The sequence below is a fragment of the Octopus bimaculoides genome, chromosome 24 (genome assembly GCF_046866305.1).
Source record: "Octopus bimaculoides isolate indiv1 chromosome 24, ASM4686630v1, whole genome shotgun sequence".
Taxonomy (NCBI): domain Eukaryota; kingdom Metazoa; phylum Mollusca; class Cephalopoda; order Octopoda; family Octopodidae; genus Octopus; species Octopus bimaculoides.
The window spans coordinates 33,832,826-33,860,670 of NC_142951.1; the positions used below are offsets into that span (position 1 = coordinate 33,832,826).

Sequence of the window (27,845 nt, forward strand, 5' to 3'; positions counted from 1 at the left end):
AACAACAATTTAGTTATTTTAATAAAAATTTATTCTTAGATTTTGTGTTTTGCATTTTTATAGCCTCACCATCATCATCATCACTGTTATTTTTATGTCGAGTTTAATTCTTTTTTTTTTTTCCATGCTAGCATGAGTTAGTCAGGACTTCTTGAGACAGTCTTCTATGGTCAGTTGCCCTCTTCAGATGCAAACCTACGTTTTTCAAGTAATTCTATGTCATCAAATGCTGAATCACCAAATTGTAAAACAGAGACAAACATCAATGCTTCCTTCCCAAATGATCTCAATGCAGAAAGACAATAAGACGATGACACACACATACACACCTTATACGAGGTGGTATCAAAACGTTTCCGGACTAGTTCTGTAGCCAGCCAACAGATGGCAGCACATGGTTGTGTGTGCAGTGACCTTCATGAGGCAGTGTGCTGAGTGACATCGCTTCTGACCAATCAACAGAGATTTATATAAATACCAAAGCCTTGTGAGTGGATTTGGTAGACGGAAACTGAAAGAAGCTTGTCATATATATATATGTGTATGTATGTATGTATATGTCCAAACAAGTGTTCAAGAACTTCATGTTCGATGTACAATGGTATTTCACGTGTTGTTTTTCCGAATTTTTTTCTTCAATATTTTCGGAGGTCCAAGGAATTTGAATGTAGTTCTGGAAAAAATAAATAAAATAAAATAAATAAATAACACTAAGCATTTCGAATTTTGGCACGGCTGGTAATTTTAGAAGAAAGTGGAATTGGTTGATTACACTAAGGACCGAAAGGATAAAAGGCAAAAGTTGACCCCTGTGGGATTTGAGCTTAGAACATAAAGGGTCAGAAAAGAGAAGTTACAAAGCATTTGAGCATAAAACAGATAATGTATTTGAGCCAGGAATAAGATAACATAAAGGTAAAGTGTATATGTATATATTTATACATATATAAGAATATATACTTTTATGTATGTGTGTATCCCACAACTACTTGGAAACCGGTGTCGGTGTGTTTATGTCCCCATAATTTATTGATTTGGTAAGAGACCGATAGAATAGGCACCAGGCTTTATAATAAAAAATAAGTACTGGGGGTTGATTCATTCAACTAAAGATTCTTCAAAGTGGTGCCCCAGCATGGCCAGTCCAACGAGCGGAACAATTAAAGGATAAAAGATAAAGAATATATAGAATTTGGAAGAAATGGTATCAAAAGCTTAAAACCAGAATGTTTGGTTAGAAAGAATTTAGATTTTCAAAAGAAAATAAAGAAAAGGTATCAACTTACTGACAAGTGGAACAAATCGGACTAAAGGAACAGAAAACTGGAAACAGAAATCAAGAGAAATTATTGAAGAATTTGGACAAAATTTCACAGAATTTGTTTGGAATTCTCTGCTTTAGAATCTTTACAACAAACATAGGTATATAATTAGATATTAATTGGTATTTCTTAAGCCTTAAATTCTTCAAATTATCTCCCCTTGTCATTAAGAGTTGCTAACAATGACCACTAGGTTCTTGTCTTCTTTCTCCAACTAAGAGGCAAATTTTGGTTGAGTTTTTTTTTTACTTAACAATTGGTGTATCACAGCTTAATTTAATTATCTAAATTAATGAAATTCACTCTTTTGAGTTATTTCTCTTAACTGTCTTCCACTTGGAGGAGAAGTCTTCAACACAAACACACACACACACTTGTGTATGTTTGAGTGACACATTTCTCGAATGGAGAAATGTGTCACTCAAGAAGGACTTCAGTCTGAACAATTTTCATGGTGTTCCATACTTAGATGCTTTTCTTAAATTCATTCAGTCGTTAAACATAATTAAATCTTGGAATTAAATGGTTTTCATTTACTGTCAGGAGACTTTTGGCCAAACCTGTACAATGCTTATTTCTTCACCTTGTTTTGAATTAATTTGGCTGCTGTTATTTATTATTTTTTTTTTTACTTACTTGACAGACAAACGGAGCACACGTAACCAATATCAATGAGGTTCCGGTGGCAAAAACAAGCAGCCCTGTAATCAACTTGAACCCTCGCTGGCAGAGACAGTTTATGTCTAACATGAGGATCAGGAAGAAAGACACACTAGACAAATAAAGAAACAAAAGATTATTGTAATTAATTAAATGATGTTAATGACAAAACGACAAGCCAACCAGGCTGCTCCTACATGGTCGGTCACTCCATTACTGAGTTAATGGGTGAAAAACAAAATAGGAATTTTGAAAGAAGTTTCTATAAAACTAGTTTTTAAACATCGAGTCTCTCCACGTCAAGTCACAACTTCTCAGCATTGAGAGGTCACAACGTAACAATTAGAATGTCACAGGAAAGAACTGTGAGAGAGATTCTTAAAGCTGAAAGAACCAGCAGAAAATCTTGGGGGTAGACCAAGAAGGAGATGGTTGGATAATTACCACAGACACAATTGGTTATGCCTGGGAATCCAACAGGAAAGTATAATGGTAATTGCTTCCGGTAAGACATTATGGAGAAGGTACCTGAAGACTACTCTTTGATAGGCAGAAGACCTAGGGGTGGACCAAGAATGAGAGGGTTGGATAATGTCCTTAGTTTCACTTGGTCAAGCTGGGAAACCCATCAGGAGAGTGTAATGACAGTTGCTTCTGATAAGACATTATGGAGAAGGTACCTGAAGACTCTATCCTTTGTCAGGCAGGAGACCTGGGGGTCGACCAAGAATGAGAGGGTTGGATAATGTCCTTAGTCTGAGTTGGTTGTGGTGATGCTTGGGAATCTAGCAGGGAACTGTAATGGCATTTGCTTCTGATAGGACCCAATGAAAGCAGTGTCTAGGGATTTCCCCTCATGGCCCTTCCAGGAATAGTCAGTGGAGAAGATGGATGGTTATAAATTAATTAAATATTATGCGAGTGGTTGACATACCAGTAGATACTGTAAGATGCCGGAGACTGTGGGTAACTTGAGGTAGGTGCCACCAGTAATATCACATGCCTGTGAATAAAGAATAGAAGAGAGAGAGAGATTTGAGAATTAAAACATGTATGGATGCACACGATATATGGAAGAACATTACAATCACCACAATGCACATACACACTCACACACATAGGTGGGGAGAGAGAAATACATACACACACACATGCGCATTGCATGCATATATACAATACACACATCGTTGCTATTATGTTAAACAGTCGTGTCCGAATTCGGCCAAATGTGTTTTTTTCAATATTTATCTTTGCTTGCAATAGCCAGTTCTTTTGGTCAAACTATCGTATCTCCAGCTGCTTCAGATGCCAAGATATGAAAAATTGTCAACGTGTAGTATAACGGTTTAGCATTTTACAAAAGTGTAGTAAGTCCCACAAATGACAGTTTTGCTAAAATATCATCCAAGCATGGAGTCACGATTTTATGCACTCAACAAAGTATTATTGTTAAGCTGAAACTGTTGCTAATGTAAAAAGAAATGGACTTATGACACTTTTGCATAATAGCAATGATATATATATATATATATATTTCTATATATATACACACACACACGAGAGAGAGCAAATGAAAATGTGAGAAGTTCAACCTACCTGTTGTAGCAGACTGGAGTCCTCTCCCAAGATACAACTGTCTATGATGACATTCTGAAAGTATACATACAGCAGTTTTATATATATATATATATATATATATATATATATATATATATAGTTAAAATAACATTCCAAATCCTCTACAACTGCAGCAGATGTGATGGTGGCTGTGATAATGATGAATGATGCTGACGGTGAGGGTTTGTGTTAATGATGATAATAATGTGTAGATGTTTTATTTTTTTCTTTACTAGAAATCATCCCAAGCAAGGCCCCTGGGCCACTTCTAGGCCAAGTGTTATGAGAAAGAGATGAGGTAGAATTAACCCCCACAAAAACTCTGCATACGTTTATGTTTATATTCCTCATCTTGAACTGGTGTCGTTCATTTGCTCGACTCTCATCAGGAACTGTCAGCTCTAGCCCTCAATTTATAAACATTAAGGTCGTACGTTCTGCAGGAGAACAATGAGGGGATTTATTCTGTAATTCAGCTTTTGTAGTGGTTGGAGGTGACGGCCAGAAAATGATGGAGAGATGGTGGTAATTAAATGCAACCCCATGATGATGATGATGTGGATAACACAACTAGCACCGACAGAGACATCAATAAAAATGATAACAATCATCATCATCATCATCGTTTAACGTCCGCTTTCCATGCTGGCATGGGTTGGACGATTTGACTGGGGACTGGTGAATCCAGGAGGCGACACCAGGCTCCAACCTGAGCTGGCAGAGCTTCTACAGTTGGATGCCCATCCTAACGCCAACCACTCCGAGAGTGTAGTGGGTGCTTTTTACGTGCCACCGGCATGAGGGCCAGTCACACGGTACTGGCAACGGCCATGCTCAAAAAGGTGCTTTTTACGTGCCACCTGCATGGGAGCCAGTCCAGCGGCACTGGCAACGACCTCACTCGAATGATTTTCTAACGTGCCACCAGCAGAAGTGCTAGAAGGCGATGCTGGTAATGATTACACTCAAATGGTGCTGATTATGATAATACTAGAGATGATGACAGATGCATACCACAAGTGTGGGACAAGGACTCCCCCCCCCCCCACCAAAAAAAAAAACACAAACTCACCTGTTTCTGAGCAGAGAAAACAGTATTCATAAAGTTCATATATTGGGCTGGGTTATCCTGAGATCCTTTCATTATCTAATTTAGACAGAAAAATAATATTTAGAAAATTTCAATGACCTCAAATAATAAATATTTCATGTTTTGGTAAAAAGTTGGCAAATTTCAGGGGAAGGAGGAAGGGGTCAGTTGATAACCTCTACCTCAATATGTCACTGGTACTTTATTCAACCCTTTAGTATTTAAACCAGCCCAAATATCCTATCATAAGTTCATAGTGACCAGATCTGGCTTCTCTCACCAACCCTGCAATGTCATTCTGAAACTAAACAATCACCTCATCAAAATCTCAAATCTTTGAGATAACGCTTGATTAATTCAAAACAAATGCGAATGAATAAGGTCAAGGTCATTTACATTTGATTAGAGCACTGTGCTGATAATTACAGAGTTAAGAAAGTCGTTTTTTAAAGACTCACCATGATCCGACTGGAAAGTTTGTCACCAAGATGAAGCTCCTTCTCCATTCGGTTGATGACTTTTTCCAGGAAGATTAAATTAAGGGAAAAATACACGTTTTCTTAGTCTTTTACTTGTTTCAGTCATTTGACTGCAGCCATGCTGGAGCACCGCCTTTAGTCGAGCAAATCAACCTCAGGACATATTCTTTGTAAGCCTAGTACTTATTCTATCGGTCGCTTTTGCCGAACCGCTAAGTTACGGGGATGTAAACACACCGGCATCGGTTGTCAAGCGATGGTGGAGGGGACAAACACAGACACACAAGCATACACACACACACACAAACATATATATACACACACCATATATATATATACACACACCAAATATATATACACACACACGCACAAGCATATATACACACACACACACACAAACATATATACATGATGGGCTTCTTTCAGTTTCTGTCTGATTACATTGACCCCCAGTGTTCAACTGGTATTTAATTTATCGACCCCGAAAGGATGAAAGGCAAAGTCAACTTTAGCGGAATTTGAACTCAGAACTTAACGACACGTGAAATACCGCTAAGCATTTCGTCCAGCGTGCTAACAACCCTGCCAGCCCACCACCTTAATAGTGATAATAATAATAATAACACGAAGTGGAAAGGATACAGCAAAGTGCCATGCCGATGGAACCAGCGACTACAGAGTCAGAATAAAGTTGGCCAACCTCTTCTGAAAGAAAGAATAAAAATAAGTTTAGTATTCATAATGTTGTTGTTGTTGTTGGTGGTGTTAGTTGGATAATCTGTTGTTTCTACTTTCTACTTATAAATGTTTAACATTTATCTATAATAATAAACATGAAATTTTGTCTGTCTGTCTGTCTGTCCGTCCAGGACCCCTATATCTCAGTCAACATAGACATATACCTTTTTGGAATCAGGATGATCCCAGGGTTCAAAATTTGCCCTTCATTTGGTTCTTGAACATCCAACATTGGGATCAGGTCTGGATGAGTATCTGTTACATGCTAACAGTTGAAAAATCAAATTTAAAAAAGAAACTCCAAAAATTTGTGAACTTACAAGTTTTTCATTTAAAGTAAAATCATATTGGTAGGGGACCAATAAGTGCTTTATTATTATTGCTGACTAGTTTTGGGGCGACAGGCTCATTTAGCCCTCTGCAGGAGCTAACTTGTAAGTTTGCATCAAGTGCAGCTTTTAAGCTAGGAATCAAACAAGATTCTGAAAACCTCCAGGAGACTTGATGCTAGCAAAAGGATGTCTAAAGAACAGCATCAGGCAATGTTGATACGGTTGGTATGCATGGACGACTACTGGTCTTCCATAAACAACCCTGCCCAGATTCGTGCCTCAAAGGGAAACTTTCTAGGTGCAATCTCATGGTCATTCAACGACTGAAGAAGGGTCTTTTTTTTTTTTAATGTGTTTATCATATAAAAATTGATATGTGACGATCTATGAAATTCAGAAGCAATTTTTCCATTCCTTTAGGTAACATATTAGCAAGATCAGGTTATGGACTGCTCTGAACGCTTACCATTTCCTATAACCAAAGTCAAATTTTGGCTGGTTTCAATGCCAAAAGGAGAAAACACAGGAAAGCCATGGGTAGCCTCTTGACAAATGCACTTGCCAGGGGCAGTAGGAGTGAAGGGTTACAAGCCATTGATCCTTTAAGTCTGTAACTTTACTGCCCTATCAACTTTTTTTTTTTAATGTTCAGAATTGGAATTCAAGACCTTAATATCTTGTGGCAGAGATTAATTTGTACACTTTGGAAAATTTTAAAAATAAATAAATAAATTCCAGGGGAGATAATTTTGCTAATGCACTAATGTCGAAGTTGTGAATGAAAAGATCTAAAACTATTGGTGAAAGTAAAAAATATGTACGCTTGGCTACAAGACAATGCATGACTAACTCATATCGATGTGAATAAACAAGCATTACAATCAACAGAATAATCTGAATGCCAAATGGTTAAACATACGGTCAACCATAAGATTCTTTAACTGTTCAGTTATTTGATCATCAACCTGGGCAAAAAGTTCGTAACGGCCGTCGTTTAATGGTCGAGGAGTAACATTAGCAACTGTGGTGGTGCCGTTCTCTTCGTTCACCTCATTGGTTACCACTTTTGGTTCCTCTTCTTTGCCCTTTGGGTACAGGAAGTAGCTGAAAGAAAACAATCTTTATAAATACATGTATGCAAGCACACACACATATATATATAAATACATACATGTAAATATACACTCTCTGACCAAATTTTAGTCGGTTGAGTCAAGAAATGGCTTTTTGCTTTGGAACAGATGCTTTGAAATGTTTAATTCTTACATATATTCCCCCTGATGAATATGGTTTTTCTGCATGATGTAATAATTCTATTCATCAATAAAAAACACATCTGAAACAGCTGTAGTGAACAACAATCCATCTGCTGTTATTTGCTTATAAATATACATATACATATATATGTGTGTGTGTGTGTGTGTGTTTGGTCATGAGTGTGGAGGTCACTGTGTTATAAGCATTATATAATGCACATGACAATATCATTCTTGTCATCCATGTTTTGAAACAATTGTAAACCACAAAATAACTTTAATACCAGCTGCTCCATTCTTCTTTTATTATCTATGTATGTGTATGACATTGTCTGCTCAATGCAGAGCTTGATCACCCATTCTAGCACGAGATCTTATGTGGCTTTTTAGATCAGACATACTTTTAAAAATATGTCCACATAAATTGCACACAAATTTTGGTGCAACTTAAAAGTGGTGTCTGATCTTGATGAACCTTGAAATGGTTCCTCAGATTCTTCAGATCTCTTTGAGATTGGTAAGGGAAACAGATAGTGGGTGCTAGAACATACCTATGTTCCTTTAAGCACTCCCCACACCTAATGCTCTTAAAAACCCATCCCCCCTTATCACTCTTCTAACTATGGCATTACTCTGCTGCTGCAATTACTTGAGAGCAGAATTGGCACATATTCACCCCCCAACTTCTTTTTGTATTACCAGCTGCCCCCCTTCTGCCCTATTAACAGTCATCCCCTCCCACACTTTTGTTCACTGTTCACTGATTTTTAGTTATCTCTGAGCTAGACCGTTCTTGGGAAAATGAGCCAAAGTAATAAAAGACAGAATGACATCCAAACCAACCTTTTGTTGCTGTGTGCTGCGATGATGGCTAATTTGTTGGCTGGTTTCATCATGAGATGGGAGTTGACAAAAACCAACATGCTGTCTAAATACCGGAATATGTTAAACTGTAATGAAACAAAAACATAATTAATTAATTACCAAAAGCATTTGCCAATCCCCGCGACTCTAATTTGTTATTTCATTGATAATCATCATCATCATCATTTAGCATCTGCTTTCCATGCTGGCATGTGTTGGACAATTTGACTGACACTGGTAAACTGCACCAGGTTCCAGTCTGATTTGATCATGGCTTCTACAGCTGGATTTTACACTGACTGAAGAGATTAAGTCTATTAGCTGAAATAAACTAAGGTATAAGAAAGCCAGTCTTTTTCTCACCTGTGAGTTTTCTTCAAGAAAACACTGACCCCACCATACTGGGTTGGTATCAATAATGACAACCAACAAACTGCATTCAATTTCTATAAGAAAAAAAGGGAAAAGAAATAGAGTGGCCATTAAAAGAGTGAATGAGAAAGAGAGATGATAAAACAAATTCACATCATAAGATACTGAAGAGGTGTAGAGACATTCATACACACACATATAGATAGGCAGACTATATACACACGGTCGAAAATTATTGAAGACGCCTGTCCTAAGTGCCACACCATGAAATGAAACCCGGAAACATGGTTGGGAAGCGAATTTCCTAACCACACAGCCGTACCTCACAAAATAATCTATGAATTTGTAAAATTTTAAAATTCGTTTTGTATTATTATTCTCAATAAAGATATATAAGAATTGGATGAGATATGACGGCTCGGCCATCTCTCCCCAGTCCTTATATTAATCATTAAATCCAGAAATACAACAACAAGAGGGATAACGGTAACAACAGACCAATACTTTATTCTAGGTTGGTGTAGAGCCGTTTCGTTCCTGGGTGAATAGGCATGCCGCTAGAATACCAAAGGAAGCTTCGACCACATGTCGGGGTCGAGTTGGGACAGCCTGAAAGAACGTCCTGTCTCCACAGCTGCTGGATGGATAAGAGATCGAACGCTATTTCTTTCTCTCCACCTGTTGCATTGCGCATGCGTGCTCGGGTACTTCCGCTGACGGCAAGTCCTTGCACATGCGCAATGGCACTTCCCAAGATAGCGGCCACACGCGCCACTACAGATACAACTCCACACATTCTTGCACACACTTTGCTCCATGCCACTAACGGTTTCACGTTCCTACTTTAAACATATCACAAGTTCGCAAATTTAAAAGAACACAAACATTGAAATCAATGCAGTATTTGAGTGGTTCTTATTGATTCCAAGGGGCCAGGACCATATTCCAAACCGAATGCAAATTGTCCTATCAGAATTGCTCGAGGTACAGTCCCCATTGCCAAGTTCTTCTAAGAAGTCTCAAATCTCGAGACAATTCTTTCAACCATATCCTCCAGCAGTAACAGTAAACTTTGTGCTTAAAGTAAGACTTCAACACTTACTTGTGTCCCACCCCAAGATTTTTCTTAGTTAAGATCTCGTTTATTGTCTTTTACCAATTCAGAGCGAAAGGTCGCCAATGGCAGCAATGTACTAGGATAAATTAATTCCCATCAACTCTATTTATCTCCTTACAAAATGTTCCCTGTTTCTAAATGGATTGACAAATATTCATTAGCGAGTCCGATTATTTAAGATGCCATTTTTAATTACAGTCCTTTATATTCCGAGTTCAAATCCAACCGGTGTTAACCTTACCTTCTTCCCTCCAGGGACGATAAAATAAAGTACAGGGATCGCTTTAATATTCATATAAAGTATCCTAGATCAAAGTAAAATTATAACATGCAAAAAGATAAAAGGCAGAAGAATTTGTAAGCGCTGTAAGTCAACAAAAGTGTTCCTCAATGAGTTAACCTCTTTTAATTAACAACGCTAATTACGAAATGTAAAATTTAAACGAGATCTTTGTTTGGTTTTTCCATGAATAAAATACCAAATTCTTTTAATCAGTTTTAATAATTACGATAGGGAAGTTAAATAAACAACTTACCGCTAGGCATTCTTGCAGGAAATCCCGCCGTGCTTTCTGGTCAGGACTTCACAACAGAAATGTACACAAGAAGCGGCGTGGGAATGAAGTTAAGTAGACACCGATTGTAACACGGCCGCTGATTGGTTAGTATTAGCATATTCATCCAATAGCAACAAATGTTACGGAATCTTTTGGCTGTATGTCATTTTAATTTATTTATTTATGTTCCCGTGTCTCTTCATTGAAGTCAGTCGTGGAACTTTTTCTCTTGTTGCACAATGAAGACCAAAGAAGGTAATGTAAACGTATTATTTAAAAGAAATATAAATACATAAAACGTTAATATTTCCAAACAATTAAGCCATTGATCTACTTTCTGCTCTGTTGATATATTTTACCTGCTAAAAAGCAATTAAAACTTATTAATTAGCTTTCACCCTCAACAGCTTGCATCATCCTTTTCACTTCATTAAACTGTGTCTTTACTATTTCTTCTTGTTCTCTAGTTCCAACCGTGACCATCCCTTCTACTTCTTTCTCTCAGGCTGTAGGGAGATGTTTGTGGTGTAATCTGAAAGGAATTTGGCACTGCTATTTCTAATGGGTCTAATTACCACTTAGACGTTGCCTCCTATTGTGATGCCATTTGTTGCAGTTTCTGCTTGTTTTTCATTAGGTTAGGTCACTCAGACGTTCCAGTCGTGGCCCTCTCTTTTTTTTATCGATACAATTAATTTAATATCAGATTTTGTAATGTATTTTAAAAAAATACAGGCAATAGGCGCGGGAGCTTGTGTGTCTGTGTTTGTCCCCTCAACATCGCTTGACGCCCGATGCTGGTGTGTTTACGTCCCCATAACTTAGCGGTTTTGGCAAAAGTAACCGATAGTAAAAGTACTAGGCTTACAAAGAATAAGTCCTGGGGTCGCTTTGCTCGACTAAAGGCGGTGCTCCAGCATGGCTGCAGTCAAATGACTGAAACAAGTGGAAGAATAAAAGAAAAAACAACAGGCAATAGTATGTGAGTTGAGGGATACTTTTGTGGGTTTTTGTAAGATTAACCATGAACATCATCATTACTATCATCATGATGAAAGCCATAAAATTTTAGGTTTTTTTTTCCATCCCCCAGTGTTTGTTTATTTACTTTCTTTTTTTTTTTTTTTGTTTGTTTCTAATCCTAATTGTTTTATTCTCTCCGTCAGACATTCTCAAATATTTCGATGAAGGAATCCGAAATGAACCGGAGAATTCTACTGCTGTGGCAGCTGTGAAAACTTTACTTGAAATCGTCAAAGGAAGTGATGGTAAATTGCTTTAGCTTTCTTTCTTTCCTTTTCCTCGCTCTCTCTCTCCCCTTGTCTTTCCCCAAGACACCTGATGAAGGCTGGAGGGTATATCAGCCGAAATGTTGTGTTAACAACAAACAAGATGAGAACAAATATCCGTCAAATGTAAATAATATAAATTAATCTCTAATCTTCATTTTTTAAAATCTTTTATTTTTTATTTTTCTTTCAAGCTACCACGTTAACTGAACTGTTACAAATTCTAGAAGATGCAGAGAAATACCTCGACGTACGAGATGAGAATGGAATATCAGTGCGTTCTGCATGTCAGTTGTACCTTCGCTTCATTACATTTACTTCATTAGAATTCCAGGTAAGTTCATCAAAGATTTCTGTGTTTCTTTTTTTTTTTTTTTCCTTGTCTTTCTCCAAAATCTTGTGTGGAAAATTATCGTAAATGACCGGTCCAGTGGAGAACAGGGGCCAGAAAATCAATCTTTGGTCTGAATTATATCAGATGTCTTGAGTCCATAAAATCACTGGTTCTCAAAGAGGTGGGGAGGTACCATTTCTGCTTGGAGGGGGGGGGGGTAAGGGTAGGCAGTGGGAAATTTTAAATAGGGATGGGGGATCGGTGCAGACATAGTTGTACAGCTAAGAAGCTTACTTCCCAACCATGTAGTCTTGGGAAGGCAGTGAGCTGGCAGAACTGTTAGCACACCAGACGAAATGCTTAGCAGTATTTCGTCTGCCGTTACGTTCTGAGTTCAAATACCGCCGAGGTCGACTTTGCCTTTCATCCTTCCAGGGTTGATAAATTAAGTTCCAGGGGTCGATCTAATCGACTGTCCCCTCCCCCAAAATTTCGGGCCTTGTGCCTAGAGTAGAAAAGAACTGTGCAATCTTGGGTTGAACCTCATTTTGTCTTCCGATATATATCCAGGCCAACCAAAGCCTTGTGAATAGATTTGGTAGAAAGACTGGATGCTTTTTATGTGGCTCAGGAAAGGTCAGTTTTGGCAAGGTTTTTCCAGTTGAGTGCCCTTCCAAATGCCAACCACTTTACAGTGTGAACTAGATGCTTTTAAGTGGCACCAGCACTAGCTGCATCGCCAAATAAATTTACAAGACAAAAAGGAGAGGGGGCATTGGTGGAGGTGATCATGTATCATGATGAAAGGTTTAAATGTGACAGAGATAGAAACAGGGGTCTTGCTGTAGAGAAGGGGTAAGGTTACCTGGCCAGAGAGATAGAGAGAGAGTGTTCAAGAATGAGGACAAAAACTGGTCCTGCATTTTGTGGTGAAATGTTACCTTGCTTAGAAACAAGCAAAGGTTGGCAACAGGAAAGGCATCCGAGCAGAGAAAATCTGCCTCAAATTGCATCTGAACCTTACAAGCATGAAAATGCGGATCTTAAAATGATGTAATTTTCTCTTCTCTTCTCTTCAGTTTCATTTTTATTTAAAATTTCAAAATTTCTTTCTACTAAATTAAAGGATTTCCAAGAATGTCGCAGTCGATTAGTTGAGCGTGGAGAACTGTTCTTGGAGAAGGTGACCAAATCTCGTGACAAGATAAGCAAATTGTGCAAACCGTTTCTTCGGGATGGAATGGTAAGTCCTTGTCTTATTCCTTTCTCACGATTCTCAGCAAATGTAAGAATGGTGCCAAGGGAATTTAACGACGTTTTTAGGCACAAAAATATGGGAATCTTTCATCCCAGATATGTCTTTTATATTTTACTTCTGCCAGTTGTTGGACTGTGGCCATGCTGGGGCACCACCCTGAAGATTTAGTTGAACAAGTCGGTTCCAGTATTTATGGCATTGGTCTTGTTTTGATGAATCGCTAAGTTACAGGATATACATAAAACAACACCATTTCTCAAGCAGTAGGGATAACAGAAACATACACAGGTATATATATAATATATACGTCAAAGACTTTCCGTATTCCCGAGCGTCATACTAATACATCCTTTTGTTATTTATACCACCTGTCCTCGTCTGTTGTTGTTTTTTGTATATTCTCCCATATATATATAATATATATATATATATATATATTAATAAATTATAGGGTAGCAAAAAAAATTTTAGAAATTTTATTTACCACCAGTGGTCTAGCGAGAGTAAAAAAACAGTCAATAGACTATGTATTATTCATTTAAAATGCAGAGATGTCTATAATAGGACATCTATTCGCTAGAAATAGCAGCAAAAGACTACATACCACAAAAATTAGGGATAATTTCGAAAGGAAATGAAAAATAAAAACTTTTACCAATCTATATTCTGTACCATGGTTTCAAGTCAATTTTAGTAAGATAAAGATTATATATCTTACTAAAATTGACTTGAAACCATGGTACAGAATATAGATTGGTAAAAGTTTTTATTTTTCATTTCCTTTCGAAATTATCCCTAATTTTTGTGGTATGTAGTCTTTTGCTGCTATTTCTAGCGAGTAGATGTCCTATTATAGACATCTCTGCATTTTAAATGAATATATATATATATATATATATACACACACACACACACATACATACACTCTGAACTTCCACACAGTTTCCATCTAGCAAATTTACTCACAAAGGCCACAGTCTCTCTCACTTTACAGTTGTTGATCTCAGCAACCAATTGTTGGAAGAAGATTTTGGCTGCTATTTCTAGCAGATCAAGTGAATGCCTTATCAGTTCATTGAAAAAATGGCAGGATTGTGTTCTGACAGTTTGTGTGAGTATGTATGAACAGCACAGTATTTAAGATAATCCCTCTCTCTCATGTGTCTCTCTATTCTCCATTCCACAGACTATACTCACCCATTCTCGGTCCCGTGTAGTTCTACAAGTCCTGAAGGAAGCAGCCCGCGACAAGAAGCGTTTCAATGTCTTCGTCACAGAATCGAGGCCAAATGAAAGCGGGTAAAAACAGTTTTTCTTTAACCATTTTAACACTAATCCAGCATTACAAAAACACTTCCATTGATAACTTTTGTTTGCACGTTGTATCAGTACAAACATCTGTTGTCTTATCAAGAACAGCAAATTAGTTTTTGACCTCATGGTCAACTCCAGTGCTCCCTGACTGGCATTCGTGCCAGTGACACATACAAAGCGCCATTCAAGCGTGGTCAAGAAAAAGATGAAAGAAATAGTTATTATCAGTTTTTCATGCCAACCTTCCGTCATTGGACACTAAACTCAGCTTGCGAAGACCTGTTGGGGCAAATGAGATCAAAACTGAACCAAATTCGATGGAAATGTTTTCTCGTTGTTCTGAATCTTTCTCTCTCTTTTCACAGACGTGTTTTGTGCAATGAGCTAAAGAAAGCAAACATCCCTGCTCTGTTAATTCTAGACGCTGCTGTGAGGTGAGTATATGAATAATTAGTATGAGTTTTAATTACTGGCATTAATTATCTTTATGACAATAATCATGTTATTAAGGGACTAATGAATAATGCTTAAATATATATGTGTGTATATCTATATATGAATGTAGCGAGATCGTTGCCAGTGCCGCTGGACTGGCTCCTGTGCAGGTGGCACGTTAAAAAACAACTTTTTGAACAAACAAGATGAGGACAAATATCCGTCAAATGTAAATAATGTAAAGGGTGAAATGTTTGTGACCCTGAGACACCTGCTGATGAGATGGAAAGGTTTCCAGCATTGCATTGCATTTAGAAGAGTTTGCAAAACTTCTCAGTAGCTCGTGCAGTTTTTGAATGGGGCAGACCATCTTTCATGTTTATTTTACCTGTATACACCTGTATTCTTTTACAGTTCTGTCATGCCAGATGTTGATCTGGTTCTTGTTGGTGCTGAAAGTGTTGTAGAAAGTGGCGGAATCATCAACAGGGTAATGTATTGCTTTTTTTCTTTTTTTTTTTCATTTTTTCATTTTTTTTTTTAACCAATTCTTAGTTGTCGTTTATTTGTCAGACGAATCAGACAGAGACATGCTATGTCCTCTCTCTGCCTGCTCTAACCCTACTATAGTGGCTTCCGCTCATCGAAACTACCAACTTACATCTTGCCTCTACACAGTGTTACATAACACACCTGATTTTCCTCCTCCTCCTCCTCTTGTCCAATGTACTGTGTCTCACCTGACAAAGGCCTCCCATGTTGTTATCTACACTCAACGCTAACTTCCCTACAATGGAAACTCTCTCTTATAAATCCCCTCCCCCCAGACATGGCTGTATGGTTAAGAAGTTTGCTTCCAACCGCATAGTTTTTGATTCAGTATGGCACCTTGGGCAAGTTTCTGCTATAGCGCTGTAAATAAATAAATAAATATTACATTTGACAGAATAATCTGAAGGTTAAAAATTAATTAAAATACAATAAGCAGTGTATTCGTTAAGGAATATTGTCACATATTTCATGTTTTTTTTTGTTTTTTTTAATATATATATATATATATATATATATTTATTTATGATGACTGTTTCTTTTCATTGAATTTTTAGATTGGTACCTTCAACATTGCTCTTGCTGCCAAAGCCTTCAACAAACCAGTTTATGTTGTGGCCGAATTCTTCAAGTTTGCTCGGTTTTTCCCCCTCACTCAAAAAGATCTCCCCAAGAAATTTGAAGTAAGTCTATTTCCAGATCAACACCCTCACCTTTTTTTTTTTTTGTCATTTAGTTTTTGTTGCTTAGTTCCAGGTCAGTTTTGAGATGATAGATGTATGAAGATGGGTTGTTCCAACCAGGGCCATCCATAAAAGAAAGAAATTTCTAGCGTTTTTGACGAGCTAGAATGATAATACTGCCAAAAAGGTGCAGATGTGGTTTCGGGTTCCATCCCACTGTGCGGCACCTTGTGCAATTGTTTTCTGCTATATCCGAGAGCTGACCAAAGCCTTCTGAGTAGATTTGGTAAATGGAAACTGAAAGAAGCCCATTGTATACGTGTCCTTGTCTTGAGATTGCACAAAAGTTGTACATGCATATCACTGCTATCCGTTTCCAATATTCTGCAAAAACATGCCTGGCTATTGGGGAATATTACCTTGATTGGAAACAGATGAGTGTTAGCTACAGAAAGAGCATCTGGCTGTAGAAAATCTTCCTCATTGAATTCCATCTGACCCATGCATGCATGGAGAAATAGTTGATGTTTCTGTCATCATCATCATCATCATCATTTAGCATCTGTTTTCCATGCTGGCATGGGTCGGACGATTTGACTGAAAACTGGTAAGTTGGAGAGCTGCACCGGGTTCCAATCTGATTTGGCAAGGTTTCTACAGCCAGATGCCTTTCTTAACGCCAACCACTCCAAGAGTGTAATGGGTGTATTTTACGTGACACCAGAAAAGGTCTTTGAAGAGGAAAGTGGGGCATTGGAAGAAGGAATCTTGTTGCATAACAAAATACTGCATCCCTACAAGTCATTATTAATCATAAATCTTCTATAAATACATAGAACCCTTTGGGTATAATTTATATAAGTTTGTAAACACACATTTATAAATTTCTTTGGCCATTTGTGCGTGTGATGTGTTGTGTATGGATAGAAGACATTTAGAAGAAATTTAAATATATGGTGATGATGCTCTGCCGATTATGCGATGCCCTTACACCCTGTAGGCTTTTCTTTTTCCTGCTAGCATTGTTTTCTTATTCTTCATTTCAGTACAAAGCATCCCTGGAAAATGATACAGATATGAAATATCCAGCAGTTGACTATACTCCCCCCAATTACATGACACTGTTGTTCACAGATCTTGGGATCTTATTACCATCAGCCGTTAGTGACGAACTTATTAAACTTTACAGCTAAACTAAATTAAGTTTTAAAAAGAAAAAAAAGAAAAGGACACCAATAAAACTTATTTTAATAACAATTAAAAGACAGAGTTCTTTCCATCACAGAAAACAATCAAGTGATTTTGCAACATTGTGTGTTTGTGAGTAGGTAAAGGTTAGCAACAGGAAAGGTATCCAACCATAGCAAAATGGGTTTCAAATTTTGGCACAAGGCCAGAAAATTTGGGGTTCAACAAACATTAAGATAAGAACCTGAAAAACAAATGCTATTTGTGTCAAGTACCTGTATGTCTTTGACTTCACAGTTTGACAAATAAGGAACGATAAAATAAGAACTGTTAGTACTAAACTGAAGAAGGCAAAGCCCCAGCATGGTCGTAATCCAATGACTCAAAATCAGTAAAAGAATAAGATAAAAATTGAACAAAGAGAGGCAGGAAAAAATATATAAATTATTTATCTTTAGCAAAAAAAAAAAAAAAAAAAATTTTTTTTTAAACCCCACAAAATTTTCAGGGTGGGGCTTTTTTAATGATGTTTTCTTGCACCAAAAAATCATATAATTTCCTGGTTTTGTTGACATCAATTTTGATTAATGTCCTGGCTTGGGCCAACTTGAGGCTTCCTTCAAACTTTTGGCTCTCCTGCTGCAGGAGACGTTTAAATTCCAAATAGGCGTCTGGTACCAGTCGTACAACTGCACAAAGCTGAAAATTGCAAAGGGGGAAAAGAAAATTACAATTAAACTAAAAATTATGAGACAGAGAGATACTTTAAAGCAATGTTCCACCTTTGAATAAGAGCATGTATCCCTGCCTCGTAAAATTCTGTTGACTGTTCTTTGAGCCACTTCTTCACTGGAATAATGTTTGCCTCTCAAACCCTCTTTCATGGGGCCAAAGAGATGATAGTCCAGTGACGAGGAAGTGAAAACTGTAGTAAAGAAGTGGCTCAAAGAACAGTCAATAGAATTTTATGGGGCAGGGATACATGCTCTCATTTGAAGGCAGAACATTGCTATTGAGAGAAACGGTGACTATGTTGAGAAGTAGGGATGTGATCCACAGAGGACCAGCTTCATTTTGATGTATGATACATGTTCCTGTGTTGGTAATTATACCTGTCCTAAGCAAAATGGCATTACTTTTTGACTCACCCTTGTAGTTGGCACAACCAAAAGGATGAAAGGTAAAGTCGAATTTGGTGGGAGTTGAACTCAGAAATGTAAAACCTAGAGGGAATCCCCACTAAGCATTTTGCCTGGCATGTTAATGATTCTGCCAGCTCACCACCTTAATAATAATAATAATAATAATAATGACAAATAATTGAATTCCTACTTCTTTTTCTTTTGGTAATAACTTGTCATACCCAGGAAGACCAGTGATTTCGAGGGGAGGGGCCGAACGACGAGCTGAAAAATTAAGAAAAAGGATTTTGTTAAAATTTATTTACAATACACAAAATATTAAAATTTTTTATACAATTCTTAATAATATTCTTTTCTACTCTAGGCACAAGGCCTGAAATTTTTGGGGAGGGAGGGCAGTCGATTACATCGACCCCAATACACAACTGGTACTTAATTTATCGATCCCAAAAGGATGAAAGGCAAAGTCGACCTCGGTGGAATTTGAACTCAGAACGTAAAGACAGACGAAATACCACTAAGCATTTCACCTGGCGTGCTAACGGTTCTGCCAGCTCGCTTGCCTTAAATAATAATAATATTTAATCATAAAAACATCAAATGGTCCAGAGTAAAAGAGGAATGAAAGGGCTTCAAAGGTAAATAAAAATGGTTGGGAACCACTGGATTACATTGTTTTGAAATTGGAAGATTGTCTCAAAAAAATCAGGGTTGGTATCAAAAGGGTTAATTAAATTAATTAGGCAAGGTGCAGCTGTCATGAAATAAACAAAATTAAAAATGAATTTAAATCACAATGTAAGAAGGGAGACTTACGAGCTGCCGGCAAAGCAACGTTTTGACCTTTTGAAATGTGCTCCAGCACAGCCTGTCTCTGTAAGAATGTCTTGCAGGCTGCATCATTCTGGAACCAGAAACAAGGAAAAAAGACAAAAAAATACCATTAGAATATTTTGAGAAACTCATAAACAAATGTCTCCTCCCTTTCCTTTCACAGGATTTGAAGACTGGAATGTAATGTGGCATGAAGTGTTGGACGATTTGAAACTAGTAGAAGATACAGAGAAAATGATGTTCCTGCAACTCAATTGTAAACAATAGCTTCGTCGTAGGATTGAACCTGAAACCATGTGCTTTAGAATCAAACTTCTCAGTCATGCAGTCAGGTAACATTAGAGATTCTCAGAGTTCTGATATGAATATGTTCGTAGCCAAAAGGTCTTTGAACCCACCTGAATGTTGGACAAAACCTCAGAAAGCAGGTGATGTTCTTGTTTCTCTAAATCTCTTCGAGACTTCAGTTGGTTAAAATTCTTTATCTGGTGCCGTAAACGTAAACCGTTTTCCCGATATTCCTGCAACTTTCGGATTTCATTCCTGAGTTCTTCACCATCTGGGAAGAATGGAAAAAAACGAATGACTAAATGGAAATATGAATGAAACATGTTGGGTTACGATTCCAAATTGAGAATGGAAGATATCTGAGTGGATTTCATGCAAATATGGAATAATAATAATGGTTTCAAATTTTGGCAAGTTTGGGAGACGGGATTAAGTCAATTACATCAACCCCAGGGCATAACTGGTATTTATTTAATCGACCCTGGAAGGATTAAAAGCAAAATCAACCTTGGTGGAATTTGAACTCAGAACATAAGGACAGACGAAAAGATGCTAAGCAAATACATACACGCACACACACACATATATATATCATCATCATCATCATTTTAATGTCCACCTTTCCATGCTTCCATGAGTCAAATGGAATTCATTAAGGCATATTTACTACAGCAGGATGTCCTCCCTATCACCAACCCTCACCTGTTTCTCACCAAGGTCATATTTCCCCACCCCTGGCCAGACATGTTTCCACATAAGATTAGAAACAAATGATGCTGCTTGTACGATAGGGACACACAAACATTCCACAGTTTCAAGACAAGGACACACACACACACACACACACACACACACAATGGGCTTCTTTCAAGTTTCCACTAACCAAATCAACTTACAAGGCTTTGACTGATACACACACACAACAGGCTTCCACACAGCTTCTGTCTATCAAATTCACTTGCAAGTCACAGGTCGACTTGGGGCTTCAGTAGAAGAACTTGCCCAAGGTGCTGCCACAGCTGGATTCAACCTGAAACCATCTTAAACCAGACGGCTATATCTCTACCTATTTGGCTACTGTTCCTAACATTGATTTTGATGATGATGGTAATGAATGGCTTGGCATGAGAAAGCTGGATCGCTGTTGCTACTCACAGTGTAGAGATTCAATGTACAGATCAAATTCCGTTGGTGGCAGGAGTCGGTTAAATACGCTGAGGGCAGACACCGTGTGTCTGACTATTCTGTCATAATGGCGGTTGAAACCTGGCACAAGAAGAAAAACAGCAAATTATATTTTCTATAATTAATAGCAACGAAAGGAGTATTAATATCAAAAGGTAATATTTATTCCCATTTAAAAGTGGATGTTGTGTTAGAACACAAAACACTACGATAGTTACCATAAGAGAACCTCTCATATGGACTTGTGGTGCATATAAGCACTCCTGTTCATATCACTAGTGAGAGATACTCACCCACTACTGCTACTGGAACTACCAGATCACATGATTTCGGCCTTGTCAATGGCAGATATCCATAGCTAGAGATGGCAGTGATTCCTTCATCAGTTATATATATATATATATATATATATATGTGTGTGTGTCAGTGAGCATGCACGACAGTGTAAGCATCTTTTGGTGCATATATCACTAGCAGAAGATAACCATTTGCTTCCACCAGCATCAGAACTGCCAGATCACATCATTTCAGCCTTCCTTGGCCCTGTCAGTGGCAGACGTCCACAGGTAGACAAAGCAGTGATTCACCCATCAGTGATATAGAATCTCAGTGTTTATTTCCTCTCTCCAACAACAACAACAGCATGAATTAAACAATGTACTCACTGGTAATTTTCCTGATGTTGATCAGACCATAATCCCGGATGATCCTAGAAATGAAAGGAGAAAAAGAAAAGAATTAACAAAAACAATTTATATTTTACCTCTTAGTTTCAACCAAATTAGGGCAACAAGAGGTTTAAAGGATCTCCAAGACTGGTAGGGAAGGGGTGTAGGAAGTATCCTAAAATTGGAAGCTTTGACCTGAATCCTTGAAATTCTTCACACAGCCCTCTTTGCCATCCCTAAATCTCAACCAAACACCAATGCTGTAATGTGACAGCAAGAACAACAACAACAGCATCATCTGCAGTAACTTACTTTTTGCGTCGCCATCGTTCTTTTATGCATTCTCTGTAAATATGGATAACAGTCAACCTCAGTTCTGGGGACAGAAAAGAAAAACAACAAATCAGGACTCAATTAGAGTTATCATCATTATCAACACCAACACCCTTACTCCCAACATTATCAGCATCACTACCACCATCAACACCACAACACTAACGACCACAGAGACACGCAACGACTTTGATATTAGATATCATGAAGAGACAATGGGCTCATATAGAATCGTTCTGAGTTCAAATCCCTCCATGGTTGATTTTGCATTTCATCCTTTCAGGGACAATAAAATAATGTACAATTTGAGTACTGAGGTTGATGGAATCAACTAGCTCTTCACCCAAGATTTCAGGCCTTTTGCCTCTAGCAGGAAGGATTATTATTATTATATTATTATTATTATTATTATTATTATTAATATCATTAATATCATCAAGGCAGTGAGCTGGCAGAATTGTTAGCACGCTGGGCGAAATGCTTAGCAGTATTCCATCTGCTGCTATGTTCAGAGTTCAAATTCCACTGAGGTTAACTTTGCCTTTCATCCTTTCAAAGTCAATAAAATAATTACCAGTTGAGCACACACACACGCATGCAGACACACAAACATTTAAAATCCTTTGGTGGAATTTGAACTCAGAACGTAGCAACGGGCAAAATACAGCTAAGCATTTCGTCCACTGTGCTAACAATTCTGCCAGATCGCCACCATAATAATGGTGATGATGATGATCTATTGTAGGCACAAGACCTGAAATATTTTCAGGGAGGGGTGGTGGCTGGTCGATTGCAACTTGAGCCCCATGCTCAAGTGGTACTTATTTCGTTGCCCCCCCCCCCACCAAACGCGATCTCAACAGCATTTGTACTCAGAACATAAAGACAGATGAAATGGCGCTAAGCATGGTTAGAATTCTGCCAGGACACCATCTTAAGAAGTAAAAAGCATAAAAATGCGGCAACTTCCACCATTTGCTGCTCACAAGCGAATTGATATCGAAACGAATAAGAAGATGGAAGCTGTATTGTTTTACTGACCCGTTAAGAAGTTGTGGTCCTCTTTCTCTGCATCCTCGATGTTGTCATCATCGTCTGCCTCCTGCTCCCCCTCTTCCTTGTTCTCCTGCTCGTTGTTGTCGTCGGTGTCAAAGGTCATATCTTTTAGTTCCAATTCTATGAAGTTGTTGTATTCCACATTGAAATCTCCAGCTGCTGCCGAGTAGCCACCCATTTCCAAGAACAAGGGGCTCCCGTCCTGGGGGCGGGGAGGATCATCGGACACTGGAAGGAGGTTTTAGAAACAACAAAAATGGTAAAGAATACATAACGAGCAGAGAAAAAGGCAAAAGTAACACAAATGATTGATTTAATTAACGTTCATTGTCATTGTTTTAATGTCCCCTTTTCAATACTTGCATGGGGGCAGGCAGAGTCTATTGACAGACTTTCTACAGCCAGATGCTGTTCCTGTTGCCAACCCTCATCTGTTTCTCAGCAAGACAATATTTCCCCGTGGTCAGACATGGCTTTCAAAGAATATTCGAAATGAACGACACTGCTTGTATGACAGTGACATTCGTTTACAGCTTTCATGCAACGGCAAGACAAAGAAACACAAACATACACACACATATATCATCATCATCATCATCATTTAACGTCCATTTGACCATGCTGGGATTTGAACTCAGAAATGCTGCAAGGTATTCTTTTTTTAATTTTTTTTATTTTAATTTCTGCCATGCCATGAAAAACAATAACAAAGAGGTGTTATACTTACATTTAAATGCAACAGGAGATGGGTGGTAGGCTTGATTGAACTCAGGAAAAGCTGGAAGGAAACAAATATACAGGTATATTTGTTTTTTTAAATGATTTAAATGTGTGGAAAACACATTTGAGCAATACAAGCGAGCAATTAGGCAAAATATGTAAGGTGATGGTCAATAAATGGGGAGGGCAGGACACTTAATTCCACATTACCCCAGTTTGCTCACCACCATCATCATTTCATCCCTGCTTTCTATGCTGGCATGGGTTGAATGAGTTGTAGGAAGAGTTGAAACAATCCAATGAGTAAAGGGATCATGTCGTGCCCCAATGTCTCAATTTTGACACAGTTTCCAAGGCTGGGTGCCCCTTCCTAATGCCAACCATTTTACAGTATACCAGGGGCCCCCTTTTTCTTTTGTGGCACCAACACAGGTGGTTATGTTGTAACCCACAAATGACACAGTCTATTACAGGTAAGCTGGCTGGAATCTTTGGCACTTATTTTCAGGTGTGATATAAGCACCAAAATTTCTGATCATGTTACCAGCAACAGACTTTATCATTTGGTTCCTGCTGTACAACTGAGGCTATGCTCCGGTCCTTACAAAGGTCCCTACAACGCCCAAGGGGTGTGAATAAATATCGAGTGTACAAATAGGGAATGGGTTAATCAATATACTCACATGGTAACTGTTTGTTGGAGTTTTCAATGAAGCAGTTGAGATAATGGCGCTCACATTCCTGTTTGCTTTTAGTCTTTAGCTGCTGGGCAATATCTGACCTGGAGAGAGAGAGAGAGTGATCGAGTGAGTGATGGTACAGTTACAGAAGAAGAATGAATGACCATGCTTCTTTTCTCTCTTAAGAATACTTGTTCCAAACATGGCTGCCTCTGCATAGTTATTTGTGTTGTTGTTTACTTTGTAAAACAATAAGGGGAGAGGGTTGCTAGCACATCACCCTCTACCCACATTTTTCCCATCCACATCTTTACCATATGAGACCCTAACAAAATTCGATAACAGGTATAAATGCAAGTCTATCTAATTACTTGTCTCCTTCTAAAATGATATATAGCATTGTAGAAAACATGAAAAAGAATTTTTTTTTTGTTTCCTTACCAATTTCCAAATCCAAATTCTGATATGAGAGAAAGAAGTTTTAATTCTTCAGCAGCAGTCCATGATGATTCAAAGAGTGGAATGTCATCTCTCTGATTGAGAACAAAAAGAAAACCTTGATTCAAAGAGTCACAGAATGAAATGAAGTGCAGGGAGTGGGGACAGGATGAGCAGAGATTCAATACACAAAGGGAATTGGTGTAGGGCATAGCATAGGGGCTTAAAACAAAAAAGTGACATAAGGAGGGGTAAGAAGAGCCAAGTTGTGAGGGAGAACATACGACAACCAAAATATGGCAGGAGATTGCCAGAATTATTACAGCATCAGTATCTTCTCTCTCTCTCGAGGTCAGACTTTCTGTAGCCAGTTCTTGTCTGCTCTCTGTCTTCCTCACTTTCTTCTTTCCTTCAGTGTCCCTGTTGTCATCAACAATTGAAGGCTTTGTCTTCACATACAATGTCAAATGAACTCAGCCTGTTGCCTCATCCTTCCAATATTAAGACGTTTTCTGGTTGTTTCTGCTTGTCTAAAGACGTCAACATTTGTTCTGCTTACGTAAGGCACCTTCAGCATTTATCTAAAGAATCACATTTCTGTTGCATTTTACATGGCACCAGCAGAGGTGCATTTTACGTGGCACCAGCACAAGAAAATATATTGTAAAGAATAGAGAAGCCTTACCATAAAAGTGTAAGAATGATTGTTTTGGTGTTCTCCTATTTCGGTTCCACGAGCAAAACAATTCAGACATAAAAGCAGAGGATTTGGACATGAAAGACAACGGACATACGGTTCTTTCAATTGTTGCAAACATATTGGACATTGCAGTTTGGTCTCTTCATCACTGTCTTCCATGGTGCCATAAATTCTGGAAGAAAATAAAAACAAAAGTCCATTAACATGTTGAGACGTACAGATTTCAAATTTCGGCACAAGGCCAGCAATTTCGGGGTACTGGGTAAGTTGATTACATCGACCTCAGTACTCAACTGGTACTTATTTTATTGTCCCCGAAAGGATGAAAGGTAAAGTTAACCTTGGCGGAATTTGAACATACTGAGACATATTAAAATGATTTGTAGAAAATATTAACTTCAATTTTAAAGGTGAAAAATATTTTAATATTTTACATTTTTACAATTAGCCTTTAATAAGGGAAAATGTTTATTTATTTTTAAAGACGGAGTCAACAGCTCATGATCGTAAAGTTGTGAGTTCGATTCCCGGCGGCGCGTTGGGCCTTTGAGCAAACACTTTATTTCACATCGCTCCAGTTCACTCAACTGGTAAAAATGAGTAGTATTTCAAAGAGCCAGCCTTGTCATACATATTGTGTCACGCTGAATCTCTTTGAGGATTACGTTAAGGATATGCGTGTCTGTGGAGTGCTCAGCCACTAGCACGATAATTTCCCAAGCAAGCTGTTCCATCGGATCAACTGGAACCCTCATCGTCATATATATATATATATATATATATATATATATATATATATCCATGTGTAACTAACGGGATGAAATGTTCATTTACAGATTTAAAAAAACTCGGAAACTATCACTCCGACAATAGATACTCAGAACTAGTTAAATCTATGGAAATATTAGCAAATTGAGATTACCAAAATATCAAAAATATTAACAAAGATGTTAATTTTGTTTAGAAAACCCAAAGTTGAGCAGCTACTTTCCACACCAAGTACAGATTGTCAAACGGAAAATTGTGATAAATTTTTTAAATTATCGTATTTTTATGCAATTGTTAATTTACTTAGGAAAAGATGTAATGGATATTTTCTGATCCTTTGGGTGCATAAAATGACGCTTTTTAAGTTTAAAAAAGAAATCAAAAGTTGCGTTACTTAAACTTAAGTTTTCTGTCCCAAAAATTATTTAAAATAAAATACACCAACCTTTTCGGGTCTGTGTTGAAACTAAATTAAATTAAACAAAACTTCAAACTGGATGCATGAATCGCAACAAACAAGATGTATTCCTCAACAGTATTTAATTCATTTCCTGCCAATAAATAAACATTAATTCTGTTTCTTTTCTTAAGAATTTTTCTGGTTTTGCGCGAAATGTTTTGGCGTCAAAACATTGATGTTAACTCACCAACATTAAAGAGCAGAAACGCAACAGTAAGTTAGAGTTATGTCCCTTTATATCTTTCAGCTTTTGTTGTTGTTGTTATTTAACCAGGGTCAACCTTGGTTGGGTAGGCCTACGAGGAAAGACGTTTCTAGTCGTGATCATTCCGTCTTGTTCAAACTTGACTATATTATCCATGGTGTCTTTCCTCTTTAAGACAATAGAGTGTGATTTGAGGAGAACTTGGGTGCTGTTTCTTGCAAAACGAGCGACCAAGTTGAGGTTTATTCATTGATCGTAGAACTTAAGACGTTTGTTCTGGAACCGATAAAATAAATGCTAGTAATATACACATGAATAACGAGGAGGCATCTATATACTTACTAGAATGTCCTTCAAATCATACTCGTGAAATTAACGTGCAAGTGGCTGAGCACTCCACAGACACGTGTACCCTTAATGTAGTTCTCGGGGGATATTCAGCGTGACACAGTGTGACAAGGCTGACCCTTTGAATTACAGGCACAGCAGAAACAGGAAGAAAGAGTGAGAGAAAGTTGTGGTGAAAGAGTACAGCAGGGTTCGCCACCATCCCCTGCCGGAGCCTCGTGGAGGGAATCGAAACCGCGAGTCCGCTGCCCTAACCACTGGGCCATTGCGTATCCACACACGTCTTATTACCCTTGCTTAAACAGGAAAAAAAAATCGGAGCCCTCACATGTGAAAACAGTAACAAGCTCACAACTATTACCGTAGAGGTCAGCTTCTACTTTTCAATAAAACCCAATTACATAATCTCTAGAATCGATTAAATCAATTCTGTTTAATACTAACGAAGTAAATATAATCCATTTTTTATCGATCCACCCGGCTTAATTTTCCGAGTCCATACCCCCGATGTCAAAAACGAAGTCCTCTCACAGGTTCTAGTGTCTTTAATTATCCGAAGAACGTTT

General features: G+C 37.9%; 3 protein-coding genes across 3 annotated transcripts; 1 reads left to right on the forward strand and 2 right to left on the reverse strand.

Annotated features, from left to right (window-relative positions):
• Nucleotides 1-8: 8 nt before the first annotated feature.
• On the reverse strand, nucleotides 9-10,511 carry LOC106870275 (general transcription factor IIH subunit 3). The gene is made up of 12 exons (XM_014916292.3): nucleotides 10,384-10,511; nucleotides 8,722-8,804; nucleotides 8,338-8,444; nucleotides 7,158-7,342; nucleotides 5,811-5,873; nucleotides 5,148-5,206; nucleotides 4,672-4,746; nucleotides 3,579-3,632; nucleotides 2,917-2,985; nucleotides 1,959-2,094; nucleotides 1,287-1,323; nucleotides 9-673 (listed from the first exon to the last, which is right to left on the reverse strand). The coding sequence occupies exons 1-12, from the start codon at nucleotides 10,391-10,393 to the stop codon at nucleotides 607-609; spliced, it is 945 nt and encodes a 314-aa protein (XP_014771778.1). The 5' UTR covers nucleotides 10,394-10,511; the 3' UTR covers nucleotides 9-606.
• On the forward strand, nucleotides 10,512-17,529 carry LOC106870269 (translation initiation factor eIF2B subunit alpha). Its single transcript, XM_089340758.1, has 9 exons — nucleotides 10,512-10,659; nucleotides 11,571-11,672; nucleotides 11,888-12,027; nucleotides 13,154-13,270; nucleotides 14,472-14,584; nucleotides 14,965-15,033; nucleotides 15,449-15,524; nucleotides 16,141-16,266; nucleotides 17,313-17,529. Exons 1-9 carry the CDS (start codon nucleotides 10,644-10,646, stop codon nucleotides 17,457-17,459), a joined length of 906 nt encoding a protein of 301 aa, XP_089196884.1. The 5' UTR covers nucleotides 10,512-10,643; the 3' UTR covers nucleotides 17,460-17,529.
• LOC106870270 (transcriptional adapter 2-alpha) lies at nucleotides 17,498-27,834 on the reverse strand. Its single transcript, XM_089340757.1, has 13 exons — nucleotides 26,712-27,834; nucleotides 25,484-25,670; nucleotides 24,802-24,893; nucleotides 24,364-24,461; nucleotides 23,688-23,738; nucleotides 22,946-23,188; nucleotides 21,884-21,947; nucleotides 21,569-21,612; nucleotides 20,874-20,984; nucleotides 19,829-19,989; nucleotides 19,413-19,500; nucleotides 18,787-18,860; nucleotides 17,498-18,153 (listed from the first exon to the last, which is right to left on the reverse strand). Exons 2-13 carry the CDS (start codon nucleotides 25,655-25,657, stop codon nucleotides 17,959-17,961), a joined length of 1,395 nt encoding a protein of 464 aa, XP_089196883.1. The 5' UTR covers nucleotides 25,658-25,670; nucleotides 26,712-27,834; the 3' UTR covers nucleotides 17,498-17,958.
• Between the last annotated feature and the right edge of the window lie 11 nt (nucleotides 27,835-27,845).